Genomic DNA, 13,079 nt, shown 5'->3' with positions numbered 1-13,079 from the left:
ATTTTGCTTATTGGCCATTTGTATATTTTCCTTGAAAAATACCTTCTCAGATCCTTTATTCATTTTTTAATTGAGTTGTCTTTTTATTGTTGAGTTGTAGGAGTTGTTTTTTTATTTGGAGATAAAAATTCCTAATCAGAAAAATAATTTGAAAAAATTTTCTCCTTTTTTCACTTTCTGGATGGTGTCCTTTGAAGCAAAGTTTTAAATTTTGATGAATTCCAATTTATCTCTGTTTTCTTTGTTCCTTGTGCTTTTGGGGTAATATATTAAATCTGAGGTATTTTATTTAAACTTTTATATATAAAATAAATTAGTTATTAGGACCGTTCTAGCAGACGGGTGCTATTGTTGTCCCCAGTCTATGGATAGGAGACTGAGATGCAGAAAATTTCACTGACATATCACTGTCAAAGCTACCCACTATTGTGGGAGTTCAGACCCTCATGTTTGTCCCCAGCATCTGTGTTCTTCACTACCATGCTCCACTACTTCCTGGAATCATTATAGAAAAAGTGTTTCATTTTTTGATTTCTTGTTAGTTTGTTTTCTCATTTGGGATCTCATCTCATTTTCCTTGCAGAGATCAGTGTAGGTTTATTTTAGGTCTCATGTGGGCAGAAGAATTGCTGTCAGTTAACTACTTTATTACTCACTCTCCATTAATGATTGTTGTTAGTTGACCTAATCAAGTCATGCTTAAGTCTTTCCTGCTCATGACACTAAATGCAGAGTCATGACTTACAGAATGCTTAAAGAAAGTACTTGATTAACTTTATTTTGCTACATAGTCAAACTAATCAAATAAAAACCCCGGTGTTGACAGAGATTATAAGACCTCCAGAATAGGGTCACTGTCTTCCTTGTGTTTCATTTGTTTGGTCACATTGTCTGGATTGTGCCTTGCTGCCCAGCAGTTTTGTTAGGATACAGTGCTCGTGAATCATTGTAAGGACAGCATTTTGACAACAGACTGTGTTGCTCGTTTCATGAAGGTTAAGATAATATAGAAAAACTACTCAGATCTATTTTAAAATTAAGCTTGGAATTTTGAGAAGAGTTCAAGAAACCATACAGAGATCTTTTCCACTAATTATAGATCTATCTTAGACACATTATGGTTACATAGCAGAGTAACGTATCGACTAGATTTGACAAGAGGAGTGTATTATTGATTATTTGTTGTAGTTGAAATATTCTACCTGGGATAAAGTAACCAGTGCCCGTAAATGAACAAATATGTTTGTATTTCTATGCAACATGGGAGCAGACTTCATATGTTTCTATATAATATATATGACTGCGTGTTTTAATCTCTCTGTCAGTGTTTTTATAGTTTTTCAGCAATGTTGTAACTTTAGAATTCTTCTAAGAAAATCACCCCCAATTCTAGTGCAGTTTGTACTGTGTATCCTGTCTTATTCATGGGATTCCACTGTCCCCGCAGTGAGGAATTTCCTCTCCTATTGGGTCAGTAGCAGAGTTAAAGGAACTGTGATTTCTCTCTCCATGTGTTTGCAGTTGGCTGTCAATCACGATTTTCCCTTTCTTGAGTTTTCATTGTTTAATTAGAATTTTTGAAAATAACTATTATTATGTTGCATCAGTCTCCCTAGAAACTTGATGTGATTGTGCTTTTCAGTTTTCAGTTTATGAAAAATGGAAATGCACTCTTGGTTTTAAGTAGTTCTTTTACACTAGGTATTTGTTTACCTCTATATAGTTAAAATATTCTTTTCCAATGAATGAATCGGTGTGTATGTTTTAAAAGATACCTTACTTTTATTTTTCTTATTGTAACAGTTATATTCATTGTAGAGAATTTAGAAAATAAGGATAAACACAATAATAACTTAATAATGGCCTCTAATCTCACCTGGAGATACAGTTGCAATGTTTGAAATTGAGAATGACATGTCCTCTCATGTTGTTCTTTTTTTTAAGTACTTTTTGGATACTGAGACCCTCGAATTCCCATATGAATTGTAGCAGCAGCTAGTCAGTTTCTGCAGAGGAGCCTCCTGGGATTGTGATTGAAACCACAATGCATATATGAATCGCTCTGGGGAGCACTGTCATTCCAAGAGCGCTCTCTTCTGATCCAGGAATCTGCGTGATGTGTCTGTCCAGGTATTTAGGTATTCTTTAATTTTTTTCAACAGTGTGTTGAGTTTTCATAGAATTATTTTACTTTTTTTCCTTTGCCTTTACACTGAGGACAAGTGTGCCAGGTACCAGGATCAGAAGTGTATTTGAGCCCCGCCACTTGCTGCGACCATAGTCTCTGCACTCTTGCTTCACCCTCTATACAATCTTGTACAAAATAGGACCTCAGTAACTCTGTCTTGAATGAATGATAAAATGATTGTTGGGTGATGCTTGAGAGCCCTTGTGATGATGTCTTTTCCCAGCCTTTCGCCTCTTCTTAACTATGCCCTTTCCCTTCCTAAACTCCAGTGTGGGTTTCAGCCTGCCTGTGGCATTGATTTTCCCTATCTGTAGACTCTTCCTTTCACTGGTTCATGATAACGTTACATGTGGGCTGTGGAAACTTGCTAGATGTTAAGAAAGAGCAAATCCATTGCATCGTAGCATTTTTAGATTGTATTCTTTTATCGATTCAAATTAAATCATGCTGACCCCCTGAGCCCTCCCATGAGCTCTTTTTGCCTTCCTACAGGTGATACTGCTCTGGTTGTTGCATGTGCCCTTCCCCCAGCCTTGGTTTTGAAGTTGAGTAAATCACCATCAGTGGAGCCCTCTCTTTAAAAGATGAAGAGAACATTTGCTCCTTCTCCCTGCTTGGGGACTTGGATGAGATGAGGTACCAGATAAAGAATGGAGCCCCACCTCATTCTGACCCCTGCTCTTTCCATTCCTTTCTCCAGGGGAAAAGAGTACAATTCAACAGTATAAAGATTGATTGTGAGCTAATGAGATAGACAAGACAACCTAACATTTATTAAATATCATTTCATGCCGGAAACAAATGTATTATACACACAAAAACACATAAATCACGGTAGTACTGTGGTTACAAACGTGGCTCCGAGTTCGAGTCCTGCTGTGGAGTGACCAGTCCTGTAAGTTGAAGAACTGGAAGGTCAGCTTAGCCTTTCCAGGACATGTTTTGTGTCCTGCAGAGACGGAGCTCGCTATGCGTCCCTCCCAAATAGAGGTGCTGTGGGATGTAAATGACACGCGTGGGCAGCCCGAGCACAGCTGCTCGTTCCTGGTAATTGCAGGATAGGATAGCTTATGTGGTGTCGGCTTTATGACCACCCCGTGTAGACTCTCAGTGCTCCAAAGGGATGCCTTGTGGTTTGGAGGTGGGGTTCTCACTTTTGTAAATACCCAAGGATTGTGTTATTGGGCCCTTCTGATTTGAATCTATTCTTTAGAAAGTACGTATTGTAGATATGTTTTTCAAGCATGCATGCTTTTATTCTTATATTATTTATAGCTCTACCCTCTAATCTCTTGGTGTGACTTTTCATGGAATCCAGGAAACAGTCCTAAGCTACCTGCCTCTTCACACTTTTCTTTGGTGGTTTTCTTCCCTGACTAGAAGAGGGTTTTGCATAGGAAATTATCTTTGTTCCCCTTTTCTTGGAGTCTCCCTGTCTGTCTGTCCATTTCTCACCTGTCCGTCTGTCCATTTATCTACCCACTCATTCTTCTGACTTGTTCCAACGATCATTTCAGACAGCTTACAGAATAACAGATACCAAATAAACAGGTGAGAGAATGGGGCCAAGTTCAGACATTGAGGCTAGGAGGCGAGCCTGTTTGAGGGTTGCAGGCATAAGACACACGCCTCTGCCCGTGACTTATAAGATCGACAGTAAGAGTGTACCTGAGGTTGCCAGCAGACACAGGGAAACAGGGTTTGTGGGAGATGTTCACTGGCTCTGAAATAAATATGTGGTTAGGAGAAGCCCAGCATTTCCAGCTAGTAAGTCTTACGAGAATATTTTGAGTGTCTTCCAAAATCAGAGTATTTCATCTTTTCTATTATGAGAGTTCTGTGTATAGTTGGTTACATTCTATACCTGGAAATTTCTCCAAAACTGCATCCCATGTGAGTCCCATGGTTCGGGAATGGGGGGGATTGCTCATTGACGGGATTTGGCCAGAAACATAAAATCACAGCCTCCAAGAAGCCAGGGATTTGTCAGTTATGTTTTGTCAGTGCTGTAGATTTAAGAAAATGCTTTCAGTTTCTCTCCATCTGAGGCGGCAGCATGCTCTCTTACCAGCATCAGGAGCTCAGGGCCACGGGATGTTGCGGACTGACTGCACTGCCTTCAAGACAGCTAAGGTAGTCACTACAGGCGTGGTTCTTTTATGTAGTGCATTTCATGTTCTTTAATAGAAGGTTTAAACAGGGAGTTAATAAACTGAGTTAATTAACATTTGATAAATATGATGCTTTGTTGAAAAGACAGTTGTAGGCAGTATATAAGCTGTGAAGACTTTAAAAAACGTTTCATTACTGAAATTTCAGTAGGAAAGATTCAGTTTATCTTATTTATGCCTCTCTTTTAAAGTAACAAAGAAACAAGACAGAAAAACCAGAGGATGATTTCTGTTCTTCCTCTCGGCTTGCAGGTGCCCTCACCTCCAGTGGCATCCATCCAGACACCAGCACTGACACTGGCCGGGCTCAAAACTACCTCAGCCCTGAAGACACAACTGACAAATAGAAGGGGGCCACGCCCTGTTACAGCAGGTGCTCTCACTTTGCGGGTCCTTATGTAACTGCGAGGCGTTATTCAGGATCGCCCGTTCTACATAATGTGACGCTGCTGCGGTCTCTCCTAGTTATTTGTTTCTGTAAGTACTTGTGTATTTTCTACAATGTGTGGTACTATACATCTAAAAATGCTTTTTTCTGATGAAGAATAATGTGTATTTAATATAATGTATGAAAAAAGGGACAAAAGAGGCTATCCTGGTCCCACTACTCAGAGATAATAATTAACACTATAACATCTATTTTCTGTTCTTTTCGTCAATGTGTATCACCTCTGTCATAAAAACCAGTGAGCACTCTGTGCATGTTTTCTGTGTGGAGACCTCCATTTTCCATTCGGTTTATTACATGTTTTTCTACAATATTCTATCTCCCCTGGCATGATTTTTAATGACCAGTATAGCATTCTGTCTTGTGGAGGCATCGTCCATTTTACTTCAAACTTAAATAAACTTTTAAATTCCAAGTATACTTTACTGAAATAATGAAAAGAGAACTCTGGTGGTACCAGAAGTCCCCTTCATCACTTCCCCTTATTTCCTGAGAGTAAAAGCTGTTGACAATGTGGTATATATATTTCATGACGTTTATGCCTATGACATATATATATATATACACATACATACATAGATACATACACGTATGTGAGAAATCTATGTATATGTGTGTGTATATATGCTTTGTTGAAAAATAAGGCCATACTATAAGTTTTCTGCAGCTCACTTTATTCACTCAGGAGAATATCATAGACGTCCTGCCACTCCAGACTCACCCGGTCCTTTCAGATGAAGTGGAGGGGTCTCCTGATGTGCAGGTGTGGTCTCTTGTGAAAGGACACCTTAGGTGGGAGAGTGCTGTGGACAAGGCCCTGGACCGTGATGAAACACTGGCCCCCTCAGAGCCCACAGCTCACCGTGATTTACCGCATCATTGTCTTGATGGTGGACACTAAAGTTTTCTCCATTTACCACTGTCAGAAAGGATGTTTGACTGGCATCCTTCTTGTACAAACATTCCTGTGATCTTGTATGAGTATTCCTTTAGTTAAGGCTTCTGGAAATTTAGTCTCTGGATGTGACATTTACATTCATCACAGGCTCCTTTCAAGTGACCCTAGAAACTCCTTCTCCAGTGGGAAAAGAAAAGATGTGGAATTACTTATGATACCAATTCTCTGTCGCTGGATATGATTTCACTTCAGCTTTTCTTCCCACCATTGTAAACAGTGCTGTGAAAATGCCTTGACGAGTACATCTTTTTGAACTGATTTTTTTTTTCTAAATGAAACGATTCCTAGAAGTGGAGTTGAGTCTGTGTATACACATGTTTTTCAGAGTTTACATATCCATTGACATGTCATCCTCCAAAAAGGTCACTCACAGTTTGTTCTCTCACAAATGGACACTAGCTAGAATATCTTTTGAAAATATTTGCCAATATGATAAGCAAAAGTGGTTTTTCATTGTTTTAGTTTGCATTTGATGACCAGTGAGGTATTGAGCATTTTTCACTCATTAGCCACCTGACTTTTAAAAAGTGAATGATCCCTTTTGTCCTTTGCACACATTTAAGTGAGGGAGCTTCTTGTTGCTTTGTAACAGCTCTTTGTATGTTATGAACATTAACCCCTTGTCTTCATCATCATGTATCACAGATCTTTTCCTTGTCATTTCTTGCCTTTCATTTTATTCAGTTGGTTTATTTTTGTTGTGGCCCAAAATATTCTTAAGATCGTAAATGTCTTCTTTTTGGGTTTTATCTTTGGCATTATTCTTAGAAATACTTTCTTATAATGGTATAAATCTCTTCTGTAGGTTTTTTTATCTCTAAAATGGAGAGGATAATAGTACTTGTTATAGTGAGGGGAAGTTGAATTAATAAGAGCAAAGAGTTGTATCTGCTGTTATTACTACTTTTTAATATTTACATCACTATTTGTAATTTTTCTTGTGGTCATTGTGACAGGAATAGAATTTGTTCTTTCCAGGTGATTCTCTGATTGTCCTAGGACAATTATTGAATTCATACGTTGCTCTTTGATTAGAAATCCCACCTGTACAAAATACTTACTTACACTAGAGTCTCTTTTTGAACTCATGGTTTATTTCTGTCAATTTTAATTTCTTACTCCAGTACTATATCTTACATATCATAAAAATTTATTTAATATCTGACAGTGCAATTTTTTTTGATTCTTTTCTTCCATCCCAAATTTTCTTGGCTAGTATTATGACTTTATTATTCCTGAAGAATTCTTAAATACTTTGTTCAAGTTAAAAAAACAGATAAGGGTTTTTGTGGGATTTATTAGTAAGTTTTGAATTATCTTTAGGAGAACTTATATCTTTACAAAACTGCTTTCCTCCTTGCAATATGTTGATGTCTCTACATTCACACATCTTACTTTACCCCTCAGTACAGTCCTGTAGTTCCTCCAAGTATATCATGGGCATTATTTTTGAGTTTATTCCAGATTATTGTTCATGTTTTTGTTAATTTTGTAAGTGAGATTTTTTTGCTATTAGATTTTTTAACTGTTTAAACTGACACTTAGGAAGACAGATTCAGTTTTTAAATACTCACTTTGTAACTTGTCATTTAAAATTGTTATTATTAAGTACTTGTTTCAGAATCCTTTCTTTTCTGTTTTTAAAAATTTGTTTCCAAAATTATCAAAATGGTCATAGCCTAGTAGTATAGGTGGGGAGACAAATGGAGAGAGGTAGTGTGGCTCATGTACAAACTGTGAGCTGTTTCATTGGTGCCTTTAAGCTGGAGAAGCCACAGAAGTGCCAAGGTAAGACCAGGGATGGCTTTGTATGCACTTGAAAGCCAGCTTTCCTGCCTTTGTGGTGAAGCCTGCTGGGCGTGGCAGGTCCGATCTAGGTCATTGACTGCACAAAGTGCTGTGTCTGTGAGAACTGGAGACCAATGCCATGGGAAATGCTTGGTGCCAGGAACACTGCAGGTGAGCTGGGGAGGTGGTGTGTTAAGGGTTTTCCAGTCCTGGGAGTGGGAAGATCAGACTCTGCATTCAGATCTGAGTTTGAATTCATCCTCTCTTGTTTACTGGTCCTCTGACTTTTGTCAAGTTATATACCCTCTTTGAACTCCTGTTTTCTTGTCTCTCAAAATAGGAGAATTACGGCCTGCTGTTAGAGTGTTTGATCAGGGTAAATGATTTGTGTCTAAGATGCCACGTACAGTCACAAGCTCAGTTATACATGGGCTGCCGCCTCTTCTTCTGCAACACAGTGCTTAACAAGACATGGGGGTAAGCCAGACCCTAATTTGTGTGTGATGCAAGTAGGAACAAAATTAATGTCTTGCCTTTACCTAGCAGTATCCTTACTACTTTGCTTCATTTCCCTCTTTCCTCCTTTACTTTCCCCTTTTCCCTCCTCCACCAAAAGAGCCTGAGACTCTCTCAGAACACTACATTCAAATTACTTTAAAGGTTGTCTCATCCTCATGAAATGACAGTAACATAAAAAAAAATATGTACACATCCCAAATTTGATTGTATTCGATTTAGTCACACACACACACGCACACACACACACAATCAGGCTACCTCCCACTTGCTGAGGGAAAAGGACCACTTTTTCTGAATTTTCATTCACTGAGCGTGAGAGCAAAGCCTCTTACGCAGATTTTCACTTGGTTTCGTACATGGTGTTTTTAGTTGGATTTCTGCTTTGTGGCCATAGAAATATTCTCCTAATAGAAGAGAGGAAGTAGAAACATACATTCTGCTGAGATATTTGTGTCATCATATTTGAGTTGGAAAGGCCTTAAGACAGCATAGAGTCGTAAGTTTCTATGGGCGAGAATCCATGATAGTGTAACTTGGACAAGAACCTGGGTCTCCTTCCATTATGTCCACGCAGATGAAGAGGCAACTGGGAGGGGATGGCAGGGATCCTTCTTGCTTGAGTTCCAGGGTCTTGCTAGTTTTCATTGCTCAGCTGCCTTTAGTTTATGTCCATGTGGCCTCTCATGGGAAGGTCACTCTGTTCTGATAGACTGAGTTTCTAATCAGCAAAAAGCTCTGGACCCACTCATATTTTCCAGAGTTGTTCTGCTGACCTGCTGACACTTTATATAAATGAGAACTAAGAAAGTCCTGGATACAAAATCCTTAGTGTTATCGTTTGCCCACGGGTTCCACAGGAATGGGGTGCTGTCTCAGGCTGTCTAAGGCTAGATCTGAACAAAGATAGGGTGATAGGCTGTGCTGCTGGACCCTCCGCAATCAAATGGGATTTCCACCTTAGTTTTTAGATTCAGGCACATGAGTTCAAATCTTGCCTTTACCAGTTATTAGCTTAGTGACCTTGGGGAAGAAACTGTACTTTTTTGTGTACAATTTTCTTTGTCTGTAAATAAGTTCAGTATGTATTTTAAGGTTTTTGTTTTAGAACTGAATGAGCTAATTCCCTCATTTATACCTAAAATACTGATCAGGTGGTTCTATGCTGGTGACTTGGTAGTTGATTTCTAAGGGACTCGGCAGTGAGAATGGGGGGGTGGCCCCTGGAGCATAGAGCTTATATTCCAGAATATGCTTGTAAAAGCCTGGATGTGCAGTGGATTTGTAGTAAATATCCATTTCTTTCCTAATCTGCACTGAATGTGTATATATCTTTCTACTACTATGTGAACAATTTTTTATTGCAACATAAATCTCCTTGTAGTATTTAAAACATGTTCCTGTAACAAGAATACGTGAAATAAAAAAATCTGACTTTTATGTTCTTTTCAATAAGCAAAACAAAATAAATTAGAAAAGAAAAAATAGTTTTGAAGGAGTAGAAATATGTTTATTTCCGTGGAATCAATTCCATCTAATAGGTTTTTTGGTTGTGTTGTTAAACAGCACATAAAATTGATAGGTTGTGACATATTGGAAACGAGGAAACAGTGGAGACATACTACCTCCAATGCACTCATTTTGTTACCGAGTCCAAACTCGTTCTGCTCGCCGCATGACAGGCCAATAAATCGGGAGATGAGGTGTTGGAGCAAGGAATAGTGACTTTATTTGCAAAGCTGGCAGACCCAGAAGATGGTACACTGATATCCTGGTGAACCCTCTTCCCCAAGACAGAATTCAGTCTCCTTTTATACTAAAAAGGGCCGGGGGTGTGATTGGTTGTTGCAAACTTCTTGATGTAGGAATTGTTTGTCCTTGGAATCCTCTGTTCTTGCAGCTGTCCATGTGGGTCAAATCATGGTGCACCTGTAAAACCTCCAAAAAAAAAAAAGAAAAACAAAGTTTATTCTCTATTTTGCAACTTGCCAACTCTACATAAGTGCAGAAGAGCTAACATCCTTAAAGATCAGAGCCCGGAGAATAGGCTCTCCTGGATATTTCAGGCTAAAGGCAACTTTCTTTTACAATAGGTGCAGAGCTAGCAAGTCTGAGCCTAGAAAACAGGGCACAGGTTTAAAGCCAAAGGAACACATCTAACATAGAGTCAAATTTGTTCTTTTCTATTACAATTGCTTTTTCCACCTCATTAATAATTTTAGTAAGAAACATGAGCAATTTTTTTTTTTGCTTCTTAATAATGGATAAGTGTGTAAACTACATTTTTGTGAGCAGGTATGCTGTGCGGGCCTTGGGGTCACAGCAAATTCTTGTTGGGTGTGGTTGACCCTGCAACATGTGTGATGTCCTGAAAGTGTTGGTGAGGGTCCCCCTAACCAGGGGCTCTCTTCAGGAACCAGCATAAGGGCATTTACCTCTGGAGACCTCTTTTTCAGCTGCAGGAAATTTTTTCAGATACTGTGATTGAAAAATCACTCCACCTGGGGGGATAATTAGGGAATAAAGGAAGAGGAAAAGGGCTTGGAGTAGAGTAGAAGAGAAGGACAGAAGTTCAGGGAGCCTGGGACTTGGCAGCGGGGCCTCGGGAGAGAGGGGAGCAGAGGTGGGGAGGGGCCCGGCTACAGAACCAGCTCCTGCACCTGTCCCCGTGCCCAAGACACACAGCCTTTAATTGGCCCAGGACTCTCTCCTGTCTGGATGTCATTCTGGGCAGAACCTTGAGAATCGATGGTAAGGGGTGGGAAGCACTCACCTAGGGGGTCACTGAGGACTTTGGTCTGGTCCACAGTGCCTTTTCTGGTCATGTGTCTTCACTTGTCCTTTATCTTAGGATCTGAGGAACAGGAGCAAGGAACTCAGGAAGAGATCCAGGAAGACAACTGAGTGTGTTAAGAGACGACAGTTACAGCGACACAGGGAGTGAGGACACTTGCAGCAAAGTAAAATAACTTCACAACTGTTGCATCAGAGATGAGGGTGTGAGAGAGCCTAAGCCTGTCTCAGAGTGCAGGGGACAAGTGGAAAGGAATGGTAAAATTTCCACTGACATTTGAAATTTTGTTAAATAGCCTGCTACTTTTAATTGTATCACTTGAATGAATGCAGGTGTATTTCTGTGAGCATTTATAGGTGCACACAACCCCACCAGTCCCTCTTGCCCCCATCGGGGATGGGCTTTCTCGAGAACAGTGACCCTCCTGATTGTGGGCCACTTTGCGGGTCCTCGCCTGGGACCAGGCTGCTGCAGGGCACTGAGTCCCCAAGATACGGCCTGGGAGACACGACAGGAACATCTCTGCTCTTGACTGAGGGCCTCCGTTTCCCCCTGCAGTGTAAGAATGCAGGTGACTCAGTTAGAAGCATGCTTCAAAGCTGTCCGTGTCCTTGCCATCCAGAAGCGGAGTCGAAGCTTCCAAATTTCTCCAGAATGCGCTTTACATTCACTTTTGACAGGTGAGTGTATGTCCTTTTAGAAGTGAAAGAGTTTTGCAGTTTTCCTGGAATTACTCACCACTAGTCCATCTGATTTTTCTGTGCTAGGATTCAGTATGGCCTGCTAAAAACTCTGGCGTCAGATCTTGAAACCCTGATGAAAAGGATTATTTATTTTATTTCTTTATATGATAGTATTTTACTTTCAAAATTCAGAGTTTTCGGATATTTCAGGAATTTTTTCAGGGGTTGGAGAACCAACTTTGCTCTTACCATCCTTGTGACCTGTTGCTGTATGCCTCTCAGCTGTCTTCTGTCACTTGTGAGGCAGTTCCATTTGTCACCCTGTCCGGATTGTTCATGTTATAAAACATAAAGTCTGTAGAAGTACAGTCCCTTTTACTCTAAAGACATCCCACAAATACTACTTAAATCTGGGTGTGGTTTTTAGAAGACAGAATCATTAGAACATGTACATGCAGGTTGCTAGTGCAAAATCCCCAAATCAATACTCTAGCTCAACATCTAAAATCTGTCTAATCTACCTTGAATTTGTAAGGATAAGTGAAGCAGTTTGCTAAGAACTCAAGACCAGGGTTAGAATACAGGCTGGTGTAACTCAGCAGGTCCTGCCGAGCTGATGCTCTGCCAGAGGGCAGGGCCGAGTGGAGAGGGCAGGTCCTGCCCTCCCTGAGCTGACAGATTCATGGCAAAACCTTCACCAAGTGAAGAACTTGGAGTTTCTTCTAAGAACAGTGGGTTTGGAAAGAGCCGTAAAAGCGCGGGAATGACACAATCCCATTTGTCTCAAGTAGGGGAGAGCAGCTGTGGGGCCACTTGGGAGACTCGTGTGTCCAGGTGGGCAGCGTTGGTGGCTTCCACTTGAGCGGTGGGATGGTCAGTGGGTAAAAGTGAACAGACTGAAGGCATGTTTAGATGGTAAAAAGGCAAGGATGAATGCTGTCTGTGAAGGAGGGATGGAGTAAGGCCCAAGTTTCTGGGTGGATTAATCAGGTAAGTGATGGTCCTGCTGCGCTCTGAGGAGGGAAAGCTGCAGAGGGATTTCTGGGGGAAAACTGATGAGTTCAGTTGTGGGTAAAGTGAAAGGCTGTTATAGATGTGTGGTCTGGGAGCTCAGGTGAGAGTCATTAGTGAGTAGGTGGAGGGGAGGGCGACTTTCAAATCATTTTGTCTTGTGAACATACAAATAAGTATGAGTAATGACACACTTAACACCTGTATATTCTGGACTTAAAACCCAGTAACATTTGCTATATTGAGTGCAGAGGTTCTTAATTTTTTTAATAGAAATAAAATAAATAGAAACAAAATAGTGAAGTTAATGAAAATTTTAGAGTTGATGAGTGTCATTGTATGTATTTTGATACCTCATCTGTTTATAACCATAATCTACAAAAAGTTAACATGCTTAGCATAAGCGTTAAACAGAGTTACATGGCACACACTGTTGGGGGTGGAAGCTGATCTTCTTCAGCAAATTATGTAGCCTCTCTGTGCCTTAGTTACATTTTCTGTGACTGCTCCTGGGCCCCTCAT

At 40.2% G+C, this 13,079-nt stretch overlaps 1 protein-coding gene across 2 annotated transcripts in view; it reads left to right on the top strand.

Annotated features, from left to right (window-relative positions):
* LOC116277130 (trafficking protein particle complex subunit 9-like) overlaps window positions 1-13,079 on the top strand; it is a 57,636-nt gene that overhangs the window by 19,697 nt on the left and 24,860 nt on the right. Inside the window, exons 2-5 of one of the 2 annotated variants that reach the window (XM_072955140.1) lie at window positions 1,945-2,130; window positions 4,612-4,836; window positions 7,894-8,030; window positions 11,422-11,543. In XM_072955140.1, the coding sequence (XP_072811241.1) occupies window positions 7,981-8,030; window positions 11,422-11,543 (172 nt within the window). In that variant the 5' untranslated portion in view covers window positions 1,945-2,130; window positions 4,612-4,836; window positions 7,894-7,980. Of the gene's footprint in view, window positions 1-1,944; window positions 2,131-4,611; window positions 4,837-7,893; window positions 8,031-11,421; window positions 11,544-13,079 lie in introns of those variants that run through there. The other variant, XR_012067192.1, reaches the window with a different exon arrangement.

The sequence above is a fragment of the Vicugna pacos genome, chromosome 35 (assembly GCF_048564905.1).
Source record: "Vicugna pacos chromosome 35, VicPac4, whole genome shotgun sequence".
Classification (NCBI taxonomy): Eukaryota; Metazoa; Chordata; class Mammalia; order Artiodactyla; family Camelidae; genus Vicugna; species Vicugna pacos.
The sequence above is the reverse complement of the archived record's forward strand: the minus strand, read 5'-3'. Positions and strand labels throughout refer to the sequence as shown.